General features: G+C 43.5%; 1 protein-coding gene across 1 annotated transcript in view; it reads left to right on the top strand.

Annotated features, from left to right (window-relative positions):
• Window positions 1-366: 366 nt before the first annotated feature.
• The window catches only part of LOC138481461 (glutamate decarboxylase 1-like), a 719,240-nt gene continuing 699,792 nt past the window's right edge, over window positions 367-19,814 (top strand). The window contains exon 1 of the mRNA XM_069613613.1: window positions 367-473. Within this exon, the coding sequence (XP_069469714.1) occupies window positions 443-473 (31 nt within the window). The 5' untranslated portion in view covers window positions 367-442. The remainder of the gene's footprint in view (window positions 474-19,814) is intronic.

The following is a 19,814-nucleotide window of genomic DNA, read 5'->3' on the forward strand; positions in this document are numbered from 1 at the left end:
AAACACAATCACCATTGCCAAAAACCATATCACAAACCACACATTCACCACTCGCCACCGACAAATGCGTCTAATATACCATGTGTAACCTGACAACAAAGACACATAAGAAAAACTAAATTCTCGGCTTTGCAAATGCCTGTTCAACTTGTGCTCTGAAACGCACACATACCGTGGGCAGTCAGAAGAACTAGGTTCCGAGATGGGTGAGATAACTGATAAACACAGCAGCATCTTTTGAAGGTCACTCCGACAACCACAGCATATCCCTGCCACACCCACAGAGAACACCACGAAAGACACACCCAGGGGATGAGGAAATCACAAAGGGACTCCATAAAAGGGCTCCGCTCTATACTCTAAGTCACAAGTGCTGCAGGCGTGCTGCACCGTGAGGCAGACCGAGCTGACCCATTTTCTTTCCATCGCTTTATCCGCAGCAATGGATTTCAGGACTGAAGCAATAGAAACAAGTAAGTGGGGTTCTCACTCTTTCCTTGCGATGCTGCCAGTGCCAGGGCAGAAAAATGCACGTGCTGTTTTGTATTTGATTTTGCACTCACGGGTTACAGCAACCGTGCGTGCACTGTCGTTAGTGGTTTTTTTTTTTTTTTTTTTAAAGAAAATCGATGTCTGTGTCGAACGATAAGGAAAGTTTGTTGCAGGTTATATTTCACTGGAGATGGGCTAGCGACCGCAGCAGACCGCCGTCTTTTGTGAGCGCGGCTTCATTCATAATACATCAACCTTCTGTTCAGGTGGTTTCCCCCGGGCCAGCACTGCGCAGTGACAGGCCGTGCGCCTTTGTTGCTGTGTTTGCTTGCAGAACAATCAGGTGTGCTGCCTGCTCGGGTTCCGGGTTGTAATGTGCTGGGCTCACATAAATACGCCTATTGTACCGTCAGCAGCAGAACGCGAAAGAGCAGGCAACAGCGTTGGCAAGGTACTGGACACCAAAGCCAGCCACACTACCACGTCACGGAAGCCGCGCTCGCGGAGATTCTGCGTGAAACTCTCACGTCACTGCAGCCACGCTCGCGAAGATTCTGCGTGAAACTCACACGTCACGGCAGCCGCGCTCGCGAAGATTCTGCGTGAAACTCTCACGTCACTGCAGCCACGCTCGCGAATTTACTGGTCGACATGAGGCGCGCGTGCAGCCCGCCAGAGAGGGAGCACGCGATGGCGCAGCAGCAAATCATGCCATTGCTCTATGGCATTACTGCATGTATTTTTAGACGAGCCGGATTAGAATTGCTGCCAGTTCGGGTTTATTCACATGTAATCCACTGGTGACTGTGATTTGCTTTTATTTCTCTAATGTGTTCTCCGGTTAGACAGATGGTTTTCTACTGGCTCCAGTTGCTGGTGTACTAGTTTTGATAATCTGCCGAATTGCCATTGAGATAATTCCAGTTGATTTAAATTGAGTAATGGAACTGTGGTTATCAGCCCATAATGTTAATGGGTCTTGTACTGTGTGCTCATGCTACTTGTGTGGTCTCTTGGTGCGCTGGTGGATCTGCAAGGGAATGAGGGTTGGGGGTATGTTTTTGGGATTGTGAAGGAAAAGAGCAAGAGAGCTATGATGTGCTGTTGGCAGCTTCAGTTCAGAGAAGCCGGTCACTGAGCATTCGGTTGTGTGTATTCGGTTGGTAGCTGTCACGTGGCGTTGAGGTATGTTGTGTATGGGTGTGGTCAAGGTGTAGTTGTGTTTAGTTCAGAGTTTGAGGGTATGCAGAATGGTGATATTTTAGTATGGTTAGTTAGGAGTAACACATTTCCCACCCCAACAATCCATCCAAGTGTGGTACATTTCTCACCCCCAAATTTCCATCCAAGTGCCATACATTTCCCACCCCAACAATCCATCTAAGTGTGATACATTTCCTACCCCTAACACTCCATCTAAGTGTTGTACATTTCCTACCCAAACAATCCATCTAAGTGTGTTACATTTCCTACCCAAACAATCCATCTAAGTGTGGTACATTTCTTACCCCCCACTGCATAGGGAGCAAAACCCTACACAGTACAGATGTTATAAAAAGTCCCTTCCAGGGGGCAGCAGGGAGCATATGGCTAATCTATACAATTGGCCAAATGCAAAATATGGCTAACCTGAACAAATCGGTTAAGTGCAAACAGAATGGCAATAACAGACACTTAATAACTGCAGTTGCACCAGTGCAGTTTTTAGAATTCCCCCTTAGTAGTCCAATGTCGCAAATGGATGTGTTCTATCTGCACCAAGTAGATTAAGCCACTTGTTAACTGACTTTGCCGCCAGGGCTTAAGGGGCAGACAGAGGTGAATAGAATACGATATTTTAAAGCAGAAGTTTCAGCATTCGCTTGAGCACATCTATACTCTTTAGTGGCAGAAGCAGTCCACGGAGCGTGTGTCCTTGCATGTTTTTCTCATCTTCCGAGGCCAATACATTGAGTACCATTCTAGTGAGGTTAATAATAACAAAGCATTTACCACACGTTCCAAGGGCTGGCACGGGTGGTAACAGCCTGCAAGTGGATGAATGGGACACCATGGAAAGAAAATACTTACATAAGATGGCTCCCACAGAGCTGGAAAGTGGGGCTCTCTATGGACCCCCTCTTCCATTTCCATGGAGGCTGTCAAAGGGAGACGGAACAAAGTTGCGGCGATGGGTAGTTGCTGCCGCCGCCAAATTAGGTAAGTGGGGCTGGGGACAGGTTTAAGTTAAAAAGTGAAGGGAAGGGAGGGTGGGGAGAAGATGGTGCTGCGGGGCGTGGGAACCAGCCAAAGGGGTTCCATGGCACGCAGGCTTAAATCAGTAGTTCAAGCCTGCTATCCAAGAAAGCTGCTTGGCTGCTCTAGCTGATAACACATATTAATACATTGCTTAGAAGCTGGATGAGATTCGGTTGAAGCACTAGATAATCCATATTAATATCTTCTGCGAATTGGAAAGGGTAGCTCCTTGTGATCTATGCCCTTTTCAAGAAAGCATTGTTCATGAATTTGAAATTTATTTTAAAGTCCCTCTTCCCCAATGTATTCATATGGTGCCCCTCCCATGCCCCTTTACTCCCACTTCCCAAACTTACAACCTACACTAACCTCAGTTCCCTTTCACTTTTGTTTGGGTGATTTGTTGTTTTTTGTTCGCAAATGGTGTTTCGTATTCCGGGAGATGTTGCTTCTTTTTACTGTGTAGGGCCCGATTTACAACACGATTTTCGATGAGAAAATCCCATTGAAAAGCGCTTTGTAAATGAGGCCCCTAAACTCAGCTCCCAGCACTGATAAATGCACGGCGATGCCCCTCCACGCAGGGTGTGAGCAAAGAGAGGCGTCAGCACCATTGCCTTTCCCGGAAATCACAAATATCGCTGGGGTGGTGTTCCCACGTACTTTGATCCCCGATGGCATCAACGGGCATGAGATTGCATAAACTTCGACCCCAACGGCGTCACACAAAATGACCTCAGAGACTGTGCTTACAATTAAATCACAAGAAGGGTACGCAATACTCTATAGTATGTGTAATGCAAATAAATAAGCAGGTAAAATACATGCATCTGAGTGATAAGGAAGAGCATAAGGATACTTGGCCACAAGTTGTCTGCCCGTTCGTGGGCAGCACAGACCATGCCCGTATCTGTACTTCTCCTCGTGCCCTGGTATCTTCGGACACAGGGAAGTGCATCTCAGTGGCCATGGATGAACACCTTCAAATGGCTCCACCAGTGATGGCATTGGGCGGGACTATCCCAGGTCATGTAACAATGTCTCCCTGGATCTTGCAAAACCATTTGCATTCTTCATTTTTTTTTGGTGCGTTCATCCTACTTCAAAAGATGCCGAAGTGCCTAAATCGGGAATTGAACTGTGTTCAGATAGGACAAGGTGGAGACACATAGACACAAGACCACTTGATGTCTGATGGGTATCCTTCTGATATCTGTTGTTGAGATTGTGCACTACAGGAAATATTGAGGTACGGCTTTTTAGATTTAAAAGTGTGCACCTTTTATGGTTTGCTTACAAGATTATAGGAAACGCCCCTCCCTTGGCTTATTTTCCATTTGTTTATAATTAATTTCCTGAGAGGCAAATGTTTCGGGGAGTGGGGGGGTCCAACCCCTCACCACCCTCCCCCAATCCCTTTCCCTTCCACACCCAACACCTGTGGGATCCTACAGTAAAAACAAACCAATTTCCAGCACTGGGTACCCCTGGGTTTAATAATGACAGTCTAGCAACCCCATTTGCACCTGGCACAACCCGAATAAGAAGTTCTTCAGAAAGTGAAAGATTATGCCTTGTATTTGGGCACATTTTATTTTAATTAGTTCCCTAAACTACATTTCTCCGATTTGTCGAGCCCACTGCTGCAGACAGCTGCACTAGCATTCATAGGTGCGATACAATCAGACCATGAACACATCCTTCAGCGTGGCCAAACTGCGTGAATGGGTCATGATCATTTGGGACACCTCACTCAGCTACACAACATAATCTAAGCATAAGCAACACACAGCCCAATCTTTTTTACCAGGCACATAATAAATCCATTATTCTTAATGCAAAATTGGAATCTACTCACACAGTGGCATCTGCTGTTATATGATTGAGTCTTCTTGATTGTGTAATGCAATGTCGACTTAGACGACCTCAGTTCTTCAAGGACCCACCAAAGGCAGTTAAGCACTTTATAAGGGCTACCCAATGTAACAGAGCATAACATCATAAAGTATCAGACTTTAGCATTTGATTAATAAACAGGCATAGTTTGTTATGAACTCTGCCCACCAACGGAGCCTGTACTCCCCGTTGTACAACCTGCTCCCACATCTGCGAAATCTGGCAGCTGAAGTAAATAATGCGAATGATGAAAACGTGATTTTCTCAGGATCACACAATTTGCTTAAGTGGCAAACTGGGATCAGCTCACATTCCACTTTGTTCTGTAGCCTATGCACGAACCTCGATTATGGATCATCCAGCGTACTGCTATTTTGCATTGACAACACACGTCACAAAATGTGTCACTTCCGAATGTGCTGCAGCATTTCTGAAAAGCTGCTAAATGGGAGGTGCTTTCAGTATTTGACCCGCCTGCCATACAATCAGAAGACACAATAGACCATCAACTTTATATCGATTCTGCACTTGCAGCAAAAAGGCTCAGCATGTGTCTTTTTTAATTATATTGCAACATTTTTGAAATGCTGCTAGAAGCTGCAAAATATAGTATTTTACCCACCTGACACTTACTATAATTAATCTGATTGACAAATTCATGCACATTTCTGATATTCAATGACCACAGCACCAGTGGCCCAAATTCTCACACATCACTTAAAAGAAGAAGCTTCCATTGTGAGAGACTGTTTTCAATTTGGAGGAACAGCATGGACATTAGATGTGCAATTCTGGAAGTTTAGAAGTTACCTATAACTATTGTAATGAAGTATAAATGCTACACAATTTACATATGCATGCCCTCGTATAGTCTTGTTGGAGGTCTAAATATGGACATCAGAGGTGGAATTCTGGATGTTTAGTATCAACCAATTAATGTTTTAATTATGCATACATGGTGCATATTTACAGATCTGTGTTGCAATATTTCCTTCGTTTTGCTGCACATTTTTAAGATGAATTTCACTGGACACTGGCCAAAACCACCACAATAGAATGAACCCCTTAAATGCTGATGGTTATCTCCCCAGTGCTGAGCATTTTCTTTGGACATTTCGGTATTTTGCATTCAATCCCTTGTAGCCTTTTTGTTACAAGTGATATCCCAGCTAAATTTGCACCCTTTTCCTCCCACATGTAGGCGGTCATAAGCCCATCAAGGATTAGTCGTTTGCTGTAGGGCAGTGTGAGAAAGTAACAACAAAGTTACCAGATTTTGTTTTGGTTCAGTAAATGCCTATAGCATCATGTACAAGAAAACAAACACAGAAGCTTGTAGTTTTTTTCTTGTGAGAGATATGAACAAATGATTTGCAGTTCTGAATTCGCCATTTTACAATCTTTCAAGAACATGTTGAGGGGAAACAAAAAAACATTTTTCATAAGGTTACCATCAGTTTTGTGAGAGGTAGGTGATTTTCCCCTTTTTTTTTCAATAAGACATGCTTGGACGGAATGGAAGAGGAGGGTATGAAAGTTCAATGGGGACACAGAAAGGCATACATTTCTGAAAAGTAGATCAATTCCAAGTTCAGGAAGGGGTCATTTGTGCAGGTCAGGCAATAACTATGTACCTAAAATGCCCATAGTTTGGGAAAAAAATGAAAAAGTGACAGACAAAATGTATGTGTTGGACATGTTTGCACTTGTAAGGTAATGGCTTCTGCGAAAAATGAGAAAAGCAATATAAGGGTACATTCCCATTGACTCGTCTATGTAGGAAATCACACATTTTTCATAATGTTTCACAAAACAAGCAATACCACAAGCCAAATGCTGAGCCATGGTACACAGGATTTGTATGCTAATGGCCAAAGCAGACCTACTTAGTGTTTGAAAATAAGGAAAACAAATGTGGCGAATAATGGCAGGCATACATTTTTTGAAAGAGCACAGGCAGAACTTTTGAAGCACAGGTGACTTGCACAGGTTACAAAAGCATACAGTGCCTAAAACAGCGACTAAATGTAGGTCACATTTCGTAAATGAAAGGGTTGTGTAAGAAAGCGCAGTAGGGAATGTATGAAAACATTATAAAAACCAAGAGAAAACAACAAATGTCCTACCTTCCCACTTTTCCACAGGTGTTCTGATAGAATTGGTACCTCACATGTGGGGGCGCAAAGGCATAAGGCTAAACCACTGGTACATCAAACGCCCTTGGGAAGACTGGATTTGGCTTTGTGGTGTGGGATGTTTTTACCCATGCATCCAAGCCCTACCATAAAACTGTGTATTACTGGCATTGAAAACATCATGATGGCCAGAACTCCCCAGAGAGTGCACAGGGAAAACATGAAGAATAGGCTGCCACACATTTTTGCCTATGTTGTGAGCACAGGAGGGCACTGCCTAAACCACCATTGGGCTACACACAGTAGCCTGAAACGATTGGGAATGGCAATGCTGATTACCAAAAGCAACCTAGAACTGTGGGGAATTCATTTTCTTATTGTCAAAAATGGATGCAGTACGGGTGCTCACCACTATCAGAAAGCCGGCGTTTTAAAACTACCAGACTTTTGTGTAAAACTGAACAAATGAACCCAAACCAGGCCAAGGAAAGACTTGCTAAGAGGTGGATACAATGTAAAACTATATTCTGAAATGACTTGAAGGAAGTACTTATTTAATGTATATATAAAAAAATAGCTGGGGTTGTCAGCATCTTAAGTGAATTTGGGTTTAAAGCCACTAAAATCGAAATGTTTAGAATAAATGAGTGACCTACTTGTGAGTGTCACATGGGTTGCAATTGTTTAAATGTCATAGTTTTGAACTTAGAATCAGTGTTCTAGCTGCATGTGTAAAAATTGTCAGTGTGATTTGAATGTAGAAAACTGGGAACCAAAGTGACATTTAGCTGAAGCCTGGCTGGAAGAGAGTGAATTCTGCTGGGCAACTACCCCCGACAGGAGTGAAACCTGCTCAGCCACTCTTCCCAGGCCTGGCTGCATCCTGCTGCCCCCACCAAAAGGAGGTGACACCTCTCTGATTGAATTAGGGGAGAGGTACCTGCAGACTGCAGGAAGTTGAATAAAGCCCTGTCCTGGGCTCAGGCAAATGATATATTAGGGGGGGGTCATAAAATGGCTTCCTCTTGGGAGAAACTGGGAGGGGCAGTGCCTGTGAGAGCCAGCTGAGCTTGGGGGAAGTGGATAAACCAGAAATTTCACCATGTGCTTTGGAAAACCACACCCCTTTGGGGCCAGAGTATGATTTTAAAAAGATGGATAATTCACAGTGCGGACTTGTCAAAATTATATAAATAACACCATAATTCGTGTGATTTTTCTGTGCACATTTTAAGAGGTGTTAGGACCCTGTGGTATGTTCTTGGGGATAGTAGCGGAAAAAAAGGTTGTTACTCCAAATGTATGCATGTTAAAAATCTGATACTTTATCATCTGTAACCCATATCCCTGGTGCACATTTGTGTAAAATCTGGAAAGGTTTAGAGGTTGTTATCTGGATGAAAAGGGGAGAATTCTGTCATCAGTGGACACGACATCGTACAAAGACAGGGATCGGATCTTTTGGTGCTACAGAAAATATGTTAACTGGACCTAGAATATGAGAAAAATGGTACATAGATAAATATGTATTTGGATCAGAAATAGATTTGTGTGCAATTTGACAAGGGGAGGTTCATCTGACCATAAAATCTACAGCCTCACTCTGACACGCCATTTCTTTCCCCCAATCAAGGGAGAGAGGAGGAACTGGCCAATGATAAGTGAGAGGGGCAGGCTTAGTTAGGCCCAGGCACACACCCATTTTCAAAACACATAAAAAGGAACATTGAAACCCAGGTAGAGACATTCACTTTCCACTTTCTTGCGGGACGCTTTGCCGGGAGACTTCAGACTTCACATCCAGAGACTCCAGACTTGAAATCCAGAACTTTACTTCAGGACTTGTAGCAGAGAGGCTAACCCACAAGCTGAGTTCTCTTCAGCAGGCCTCAAAAATAATTTGCAAACTATTCAACCGCCGGGCTGTGGGGTTTGCTGCTTGCTAAGAATCCACTTGATCCAGACCCGCAGAACCAGAGACCGCTGTATCCAGAACCGCTAGCAGAACCGATAACAGATCCAGAGACCCAAAGACCAGATCGCTGTGAAGAACCACTAGCAGAAGTCCAGCGAATCCTGACCCGATCGGTGACGAAGTCGCATTCCTGTCCAAAATCTAGTGTGAGTGCCCAGCTAGCACTGTGCCAAAACCAATCTCTTAGTTTAAAATAATCTAATCCAAACTATTTTAGTCTATTAGAACTGCCTCCTACAATCGTGTCATTCTGTCATTTTTAAAACTGAAAACTGTCATCTGTCATTCTGAGCGTTAAAATTTAAAATCCGAAAAACTACCTTTACTAAATCGGCCGTATCTCCGGAACCGTTTGGGCTATGAACGAGATTTAACTTTCATCTTAAAGCTATGATTCTAGGCTAGGGAATTAAAAGCATTTTTCGCATATTTTTCAGTTAATTGCAACCACATCAAAGTATATTGCCTGTGTTTTAAACTCCTACCTGTTTTCCTCTAAGCTTGCTAGGGGGGAACTGAATTATATTTGATTGCATTCCTGAGAACTGTGTGCTTTCCTCCCACCTCTTTGCCTTGCATAGAGGGGGGGGTGAATTGTCAAAGAAAAGTGATTACATTGGGGGTCATTACGACCCAGGCGCTAATTGCGCCAACTTTACCACCATTCCAAGTTGAGTGGGGCGGTAAATCCCCATTTCCCATTTTGCCTTCCCCATTCCCATTTTTGCCCTAGAGGGCATAATGGTAGTGGGGAAGGCGCTAATTACGCCACCGTAAATTACGGTGGCGTAATTAGCATCATGGCAGGTTAGCGCCATGGATTTTAACGGCTGCTAAGAGCAGCCGTTAAAATCAGAATAGGCGTTAAGGGTTAACGACGGCGTTAACCCTTAACGCCTGGGTCGTAATGAGGCCCATTGTCTTTTGTTGAAGTCATATCAAGTTTATTTTCTGTACTGCATTTTCATTCATCATTGCCTTGTCCTTGAGGCCATAAAAGCATTCTCAGCTACTGTGTCCTCTCTATATCACTTCTAAGCCATCAAAAAGAGTGTACCACTGTAACATTATCCATTGTTGATCACTATCATCTTCACAAGTGTGCTATCAAACATTAATTTATTATAAAAGTGTGATATATATATATATATGTATATATATATATATATACATACATATATATATATATATATATTGTTTAATTTTCAAATAAACCTTTTAATTTGCAAAACAAACCTACTTCTTTGCTCAGTGGGGTCAGGGGGATTCTAAGAGAGGGGTGTTATATAAGGGTTGTCATCCAGAGTAAACGAACTGGACATAAAAATACATCAATAAGGGCTTCCATCAGCATCCCAGACTAGGCATCGACTTAGCTGTAGTGTTGAATTGAATCCGCTTACAGTGGACAACCCATGCCTTTCTGAAAAGAAGACACCCGTGGGTATCCAAAGAGGTCTGACTTGCGTGAATCACGCTAGATTTTATTACCCACGAGGCCTGGCAAATTCCACAATGCAGGGATAAAAGCCATAGTTTGCAGGCATTTGCCACAAGGAAACCATAGAAACACGCCAGCAACACCACACGTCCTACATTCTCACGTTCCCACAGGTGTCCCAATGAAAACGGTATTTCATATGTGTGGGTAAACCTACCTGGGTGCAAAAGGGAAAAGGCTAAACCACTGGTAGATCAAGCGTCCCGGGGAAGACTGAATTTGGCTTTGTGAACAACCCACAGATTTGTGCCTGGTGTATCGCAGCCAGCATGGAAAATAGGGAACCCCATGTATTTCTGAAAAGAAGACACCTGTGGGAATCCAAAGAGGTCTGACTTGCGCCAATTGCCCTAGAATTTATTACACACAAGGCCAGAAAATTTCCAAAAATGTAGGGGAAAAACTCAATTTTGAGACATTTGCAACAAAGAAACCACCGAAACACACTGGCAAATCTCATGTTCTACCTTCCCAAATTCCCACATGTGTTTTGACGAAAATGGGACCTCACATGTGTGGTGCACCTGCTTGGACGCAAAGGGAAAAGGCCAAACCAATGGTATACCAAACGCCCTGGAAAACCACATTTTACTGGATTTGGTCTTGGGGACAACCCACAGATTTGGGACTGGGGTGTCACAGCCACCATGCAAAGCAGGGATCCTGATGCATTTCTGAAAAGAAGACCCCCTTGGGAATCCAAAGAGGTCTGACTTGCACTAATCGCCCTAGATTTTATTACCCACAAGGCCTGGCAAAATTCCAAAATGTAGGGAAAAAAACACAATGTTCAGACATTTGTCACCAGGAAAACACCGAAACATGCAGGCAACAGCACATATCCTTCCCATGTTCCCACTGCTGTCTTAATGAAAACGGTACCTCACATGGCTGGGGGCCCTTAACTGGGTGCACAGATAAAAGGCTGGATCAATGGTACATCAAACACCCTGGGAAGACAATATTGTTAATAGATTTGGTCTTATGGACAACCCACAGATTTGGGCCTGGGGTGTCGCAGCCAGCAAGGAAAACAGGGAACCCCATGTATTTCTGAAAAGAAGACAACCATGGGAATCCAAAGAGGTCTGACTTGTGTAAATCGCCATAGATTTTATTACCCAAAAGGCCAGGAAAAGTAAAACATTTAGGGAAAAAACCTCAATTTTCAGACATTTGCCACCAGGAAACCACCAAAACACACTGGCAAAAACACATGTCCTACCTTCCCATGTTCCCACAGGTGTTGCGATGAAAATGGTACCTCATATGTGTGGGGGCACTTACCTGGGTGCAAAGGGAAAAGGCTAAACCACTGGTATACCACCAGGAAACCACCGAAACATGCAGGCAACAACACATGTCCTACCTTCCCATGTTCCCACAGGTGTCCCGACAAAAACTATACCTCACGTGTGGGTGCACCTACCTGGGCGCAAAGGGAAAAGGCTAAACCACTGGTACATGAAATGCCCTGGGGAAGAATGAATTTGATTTTGTGGACAACCCACATATTTGAGCCTGGCGTATCGCAGCCACCAAGGAAAACAGGGAACCCCATGCATTTCTGAAAAGAAGACATCTGTGGGAATCCAAAGAGGTCTGACTTTCGTGAATAGCCCTAGATTTTATTACCCACAAGGCTTGGCAAATTCCAAAATGTAGAGAAAAAAAATAAATTTTCAGACATTTACCACCAGGAAACCACCCAAACACGCCAGCAACAACACATGTCCTACCTTCCCATGTTCCCACAGTTGTCCCGACAAAAACTGTACCTCACATGTGTGGGTGCACCTACCCGGGCGCAAAGGGAAAAGGCAAAACCACAGGTACATCAAACACCCTGGGGAAGAATGAATTCGGCTTTGTGAACAACCCACAGATTTGGGCATGGACAGTTTAGCGGTTAAACCATATAATAAGTATGTACAATACACCGTCAAATAACAAGACTCACCCAGACACCCCTCAACCCAACCCTAATAGCGTTGTGGACAAAGTATTTAACGGCAGACACGGCAGCAGCTACACAGCTTTTTTCACATATAAAAAGAGCTCTATGTCAACTTTTTCCCACTCCCCTACCCTTTTCAGGCCCTCCTTCGTCGACACCATAACCTCAAATATATTGTCCAGGCTTCTTTCCCTCACTGTGCTGTCCTCAGACAAAGGCCATGATCCGCCTATTCAATATGGTGATCATTTCTAAAATTATGATGCACCTCATGTTTTCAAACATCCAATCAGCATGCTCCTCTCTGCACACTTTGGTAACCATTCGTTAAACGACACAAAAGTTATAAGCTGCCAAAAAGGTATGCTTTCTATAAGTTGAGCAACTTAACCAAAGTTATTATTGCCATTCATTATATAAACATTTCTCATAAACAAATATCACAATTTTGTTGTTTTAATTTTCTTTTTAATGGCAAGCAGTAAAACACATTCACTGAAACAACAAGCAGACGTTAGAGAAGAAGCATCACAATTAAGCTAGATCTTTGCCGTTCTCGTGTTTCGTTAAGCTGACACCAATCGGGTCGTTACAGTAGCCACAGTTCTGAGTTCTTTGCCAGATGAGGTGCCTAGTTGGCTTATAACTAATTTGTCTCATTATCAGGTTTTCCTCGTCTCAAAGGTGCGTTAGTTAGGAAGCTGGCCGACGGATGTGCCTTGTAGCTCTCTCCCTACAGTGCTGACTAGTTCACCTCAATGTGTGGGGCTACCTCACCCTGCAGTTCTTGATTTTCTTCCTCTCCTTGGTTCAGCAGGTAGTGTACACATGGTTTGGTAGGCTGATAGGCCTCTATACCCAGATTCCATATTGTTGCATCTCACCACGTCTTTGTGCCAGACTCCTATTTTGGGATGTGCTGGTCCCTTTCAGTGTAAAGCCACTCTTCTTTTTCCTAACAGCAGGAGTAGCCCTGTGAGTAGTCTTCTGCCCTTGTGGAAGATTCCAGTATATCCCATGAGTGCCGTCACAGGGTTTAGCTCAATGTCTATCGCAATAATATATCCCACAACTTTACATACTGTTTCCCAGAAATGATATACTGTGGGATATCTCCATGCCATATGTATAAAGTCGCCCCTAGGTTCATTGCATCTAATGCACCCAGTGGGTGCCTGTGGGTAGCTGTGGATCTGTATGGGAGTGTAGTAAAATTGGTGTAGGTTTTCCCAATGGATTTGTTTATATCTAGCCTTTATTGCTACCTTCCTGGTTCCTTCACAACAATATATCCACTCCTCATTTGATATCACATGTCCCAGGGCTAGTTCCCATTTTTCCTTTGGGAATGAAAGCTGCGGCTTACAGCCTAGAGTTAAGGTATACATGACCAAAACTACCCTTCTGCATTGTCCTGCTGCAATTATTCTGTCAAGTATTGGAGCCACAGCTGGTTGTTCCGGGAAAGTCAAAAATTTAGTTTGGAGCTCTGTTTTCAGTCTGTAGTACAGAAACACCTCCAAGGGGTTAAGAATTTCCATGGTCTTTAGCATATCTAGTTTTATGAACCTCCCATCTGGGAACAGGTCGCAAAATCTCTTTATTTACAGTTTCCGCAGAAGATTAACAAATCTCCTCTCTGATGTGAGTGGTATACCCATGGTTAACTGTACAGGTAGTGCTGAGGAGTAGAGTACCTCCGACTTTGATCTCTGCTCTATGCGTGTCCATGCCGCGCACGTGAGCTCGACCATGCGCCTTACCATCATTCCTTTCAGGGGTGGTGAGAATACTGGATCGCAGTAAGAATGGGGCTGCCAGTGCCCTCTGTATCTCCACAGTCATCCTTTCCTTTTGGTCTCCAAACCATTAGAGCCCGAACCCAGCTTGCGCAACATTGTAGTATGTTTCAAGGTCCGGTACCGCCCACCCCTACTCTGTATTGGCGTTATTAACTTATCCCACGATACCCTTGGTTGCTTACCAGCCCAGATGAACTGAGTCATCACCGACTTCACCTCCCTAAAATAATCTGCGGGGACTGTTACAGGTACATTGAGGAAAACATAGAGGAATCGGGTAAGCAACACGCTTTTGAGCAGAGAAATCCTACCGTATAAGTTTAGTGGCAAGCATTTCCACCTAATGACCGCTTCGCTTGTCTGCTCCAGTACTTTGTGGTAGTTACTCTCAAATGTTATGTCTGCATCCCGGGCTATGGTTACCCCCAGATATCGTGTTTGTGCAGTGTGCCGTTGGAACCCCCATGTAGCAGCATATTGTGTTGCACTTTCTGTCAGCGGGAAGAGGACTGATTTTGTCACATTGATCATTAGACCCGCAAAGAGCCCAAACTCAACCACATCTTCCATTCTGGGATCAAGGTTCCTCTCTCGGGGTCTGTGACAAACAGCACCATGTCATCCAAATATAGTGAGATAACCACCTTAAAGGATAGTTCCGGGACTTTTTTTTTTATTGTCCCTACGGTTCGGCCATGTGTTTTTAAGCATAAATCGGTAGATCGTAGAAAACTTTCCTATGGACCTTACCCGACTTTTCGTCCATTAACGCACTCGAAATCAGCCGCCATTTTCTGATAATCCTATCATTTCCCCCCATCGCCCTGGCTTACCTGCTTTTGTGGCACTAAATCAAATCCCCCGCCCCTGAAACAGACTTTATCAAAACATTCATATTCCCCGCCTCTATCAGTGACATGACTGTGCTGCGTAGGCAAACGCGCCCAGGCGTCTTCTACGCGACTACACACAGAACCCGGAAACCAACACAGATCAGCTCACAACACAGCGCGCCACAATTGGGAATATGAAACTGTACTTTTAAATCAAACCGCAAGATTTTAAATTTGGTAAAGTACATTTATTTGACATCAAATGTTTAGAGAATATTCAGCGATTTGCATTTTTATTTGCTCACGTTCCAAAAAGTTCATTTTGAGGCACGCGATGTTCCTTTGCTGTACACAGGGTCTTAGATCATCTCACAATACAGCGCCACAATTCGGAATATGAAACTGTGGTTTAAAAGCAAACGGCAAGATTGTCCATTTGGCAAAGTACATTTATTGGACATCAAATGTTTAGAGAATATTCTGCGATTTGCATTTTTCTTTGCTCTCGATCCAAAATAGTTCGTCTTGAGGCAAGCGATGTTCGTGTGCAGTAAACAGGGTGTTGGTTTACGATAAAATAAGCTCTTCGGTCGCACTGATAATCGCATGGCTGTTCCAACAACGAGGCACTAGGCCACCACAACGGTCTGTATGTTGCATCTAGCCGTTAGTACCGCGTAAGGGCATACTTGTACTTGGCGATCGTCCCATAAAATGGTCAGGGTGCTAACGTTGTTCACGCGGAGAAGAAAATGGCGGTTAAAAAAGCCATCCGCCGGTGTCTGGTACTCGTGACACATACAATAATGAAGGATGTACCTGTTTTAAAAACATAAAAAATGAAATTAGTCTCACCATCAGATCTTTATTAAAATTATTCATTTTATATATTAGGTCGGGAAATTATTTCATAGCTAGGACAGTGCAACTGGGTATTATACGTCAAGGGGGGGCTGTAGGATACTGAGACAGTCCCCCAGTGCAGGGGTTGACAGGGAGGCAGTGCAGGTGGAGAGTGGAAGGGCCCTGGACCGAGGTCACAGACAGTGGACCAGTTGTAGCAGGGGAGAGGGAGAGAGAAAGCAGAAGCAAAGAGGAAGGTTTTGAGGTGCTTCCGTAAAAGGAGATGGTTCTCCTCAAGATAGTGCGCGGTACAAAACAATATGCCACATAGAACGAACAAGTACAACTTAACCCGTCTTTAAAGCTACTGTATAGTAATTAAATTGCGGTATAAACTCATCTAAAGAATTACTTACATTATATTTGCATTTTCCATTGTGTCTGTGCGTAGGGCAGCCCCGAAATACCACTCCTTCTATGCCGACGTTATTTCTTCTAATGAACGAACATTAAATGGCTTTCGTTTCTGAAATTATATTCATTATCGTTTACGTTATTGCACCACACCCCCAAAAAGAAGTCTTTCGGGATGGTCCCGGCCTGTCAAGGTCAAATAACAATAGAACCTTATACTGAGTCGTGGGCCATTCCGGCACCCGAGCAAAAAATCAAAGCAGCTGACCTTCACTTTGAACGAGCACACATTCCTAGTTAGCTACATTCAGTGTAAGGCCATCTCACAGGACTTGAAATTTACACTCCATCTTTGCATTTTGTGTGCGTGTATTTGCAGCCCCAGAGAACCATAAATACGGAGACATTCCATATATTTTGAAAAATGATTTATATTACTGTTTGGTTTAATTCAATGTGCAAATGAACAAGGTTGGAGAGACACATTGCATGTACACTGAGCAATCACTTTTATTTACACAATACATAGCTACACATATTCAATGGGCCTGCGACATGAGACTCGAGAGCAAAGTCACAGGTGACACCCGGGTGGTTCGCACTACTGCACGGTGAAGGGAGGGGCAACGGTGGAGAGACACATTGCATGTACACTGAGCAATCACTTTTATTTACACATTACATAGATACACATATTCAATGGGCCTGCAACATGAGGAGACTCGAGAGAACAGACAATCAAATTACAATCATTTAAACCGCGATGTGTATTTCTCAATGAGCTCTGCTTTAGGTGGACATGGAACAGAGGCAATGTTGGGTGGCAATGCAGTTGTCCCCTGCACAGGTTCGTTCACAACTCCATGTATGTGCCTATCTAGGACATCAACAATAAGTCTCTCAATAAAGTCATATTGCATATCCTCAAACACTGGTTTGATAACCCATTGTTTACTTCTTTTTGTGAAGGCCTTATTGTAGCGAAGCGTCCCTAAAGTTCCGGTCGTCCTACTTTGTTGACTGCCAACATTATGGTTATGTGCCAAGACCGCTAGAAGAGTCCGATTTATCATGCTCTCCATGCCAAAATGCAATCGTTTTGGCCTGTACTTTAGGCACATATTGTGGAACACCTCCAAATCTCCTGTGTGGCAGAATTCCGTGAGTCCCCTCAAATCTCTTGTTATAGTTTTATCAACTATAATCTTTTCAATGGCTTTGAGAGTGGGTGATGAAGGAATCAACCACTTCTTCTTCCGTGCCTCCTCTGGGGACAAATGGCCATGTTCACAATTGTGGAAATGTTGGTTTGTGGTCCAGCGGTGAACGTTGCTACAGTGTAACATTACTGACCGCCATTTTTCCAGTAGAATTTCCAACGACCCTCCACATGTTTTTGAGCTCCACCAAAGATGGTTGCTGATTGACTTGGACCACTGTGAAATACCTTGCATATCTTTCTTTTTACCTGCAGCCGACATTTTTTTATTGATTGTTTTTGCAAGATGCCAAACGTCAAATTGGTGATTTATATTTTTGTACTCTTCTCTCATTGTCTTGGCAATTGGAACGTGTCTGTCCGTGGCTTTCAGGTCGATCACCATTCCCCGCGATTGTAGTTCTTGCAATGATGCTACAAAGCCAACTTTCTCCATGGCCACTGATGATGTACTTTGTGACACCTGCACGACCACCGAACTCACAATTTTCTTACTTTCCATGTCCTGAAAGTGGTAGGTGCAGTACTTGGCTGAAAATCCTGGGCTGTCGCACTGTCCATCACCGGCTAGCCTGAACCGTTTGCCCGCGAATGTACTATCAATAGACATTTTTTCCATTCTCCAAGCTTCGCTAATGGCTGGAAATAGAAAATCGGTTTGGTATTTGTAGAACTCAGTTTTCGCAATGAAATGGATTCCCACAAACTGAAAGAAAGACTCTAACTTTTTAAAACTTGAACCACTAAAAAGTGCAGCCGCTGCACAAAGTAGATTGCCTGCTGGCAGTTGCCCCAGCATGGGTTGTGCAGACCATGAGAAAGGATGATATTTTGTACAGGTGGCATGTATTTTAAGGTTAGTGCCTCGAATTGCACGAGTCACATTAATCAATGGCCCCCCACATACTTCCCCACCAACCGAATGCCCACATTTCATCCGAATAATAATATCAATCAAACAACTATCGAATACAATGAATTTGGCCTCTTTCCTTATACTGTCACTCTGCATCCCAGCTGGTTCGGCCTGTAACATTGAGGACATGTCACTCACATGAAAGGTAGAATCTCTGATATCGTCTTCCGCTATGTTCAGTGATATTGATGGTGTTTCATTGTCGTCCACTTCATTCTCTTCCATTGCAACATCTGTTCCTTCTCCGGCGATGGGTGAATAAAACAATTTCTTCAACTTTCTCGCGGTCTTAGTTTTTGCGGGTGTGGATTCTGTGAATTGATCTCCGACTGCATCCGAACTACCAGGAGGACATTCACTATCAATGGCTGGATGTGGTATAGCTCCGTTGTCAATCACTTCATATTCTTCCCATTGGCACAATGCATCTCCAGTCTCAAGTCCCTGCCAAAAGGTTTGACAAGCAACATCTCTCGTTCGCTTCACTGTCTGTGTAGATCTAGTTCGTACACCCACTCGCAACTAGAGGACAGATTGGAAAAGGGATGTTCAGTTTAAACACAACTTACAGTATTGAACTATTAACAGTGAAAAACAACATAATATAGTGACCAGGACACTAACCTTCTTTTGCTTTCTTTTCTTTGAAACTTTCTTGCCTCGAACTTCAACATCGGGACGCTGTTGCTCCGACTCGTGTGTGCATGTCTCCACTTCCTCTTGCGCTGCAACGACTATATTTTCATGATAAGCACATCCATCACGCACTGACGCTCCATCGACTCCCTGAAACATAGAACTTTCATTAGTATGTATAATAATATTGAAAACACAAAATGTACTTGGGGACCAATACCCACGTACATCTCAATAGCAAAACACGAATGAACACTTTGTGTAGAACATTCAAACGACAATTATTCACGCATTGTTGATCTAGTTAGATGGAACTGTCAAGATCCATACCTCGGGCTCCTCATAGACTTCCATTGATGATATTATTGAAGATGATGCTTCAGTAACTCCCTGAAACACAGTAATTGCATTAGTATGGTTTTCTATTTTGTTAAAAAGAACATACACTTTGTGCAGGCGTCAACGGCTCATCTAAATAGACCTGCACAAATGATCAGTTGTCTAAAATAAATAATGGATATCTAAATATGATTCGATTTGCTCGATCGTTGGAAGTGTCACCACCCAGATATCTGCATCAACTACTAGGGGTGATGTTCTTGTAGAAGAAGCTCCGTCATCTCCCTGAAACATAGTACTTGCGTTAATAAAGAAGGAAGTATAGCGGATGTAATCACGTCATATGATTTCGCTTGATCGAACTGTCAGTATCCATACCTCGAAATGCATAAGAACATCAAGGGACGATGTAACTGCGGTGCACATTTCTGCAAGCTGTTGCGCCGACCCGTAACTGCATGCTCCCCCTTCTTCTTGGACTAATGCTCCATCGACTCCCTGAAACATAGGACTTTCATTAGTAATGAACACAATATTGAAAAAAGAAGACACATAGGAGGGCGACGACAGAAGGACATATCAATGGCTAAAAACGAAAGAAACATTGTGTGTAACAAT

Source organism: Ambystoma mexicanum, chromosome 5p, assembly GCF_040938575.1.
Source record: "Ambystoma mexicanum isolate Mex_15411 chromosome 5p, UKY_AmexF1_1, whole genome shotgun sequence".
In the NCBI taxonomy this organism is placed as follows: Eukaryota; Metazoa; Chordata; class Amphibia; order Caudata; family Ambystomatidae; genus Ambystoma; species Ambystoma mexicanum.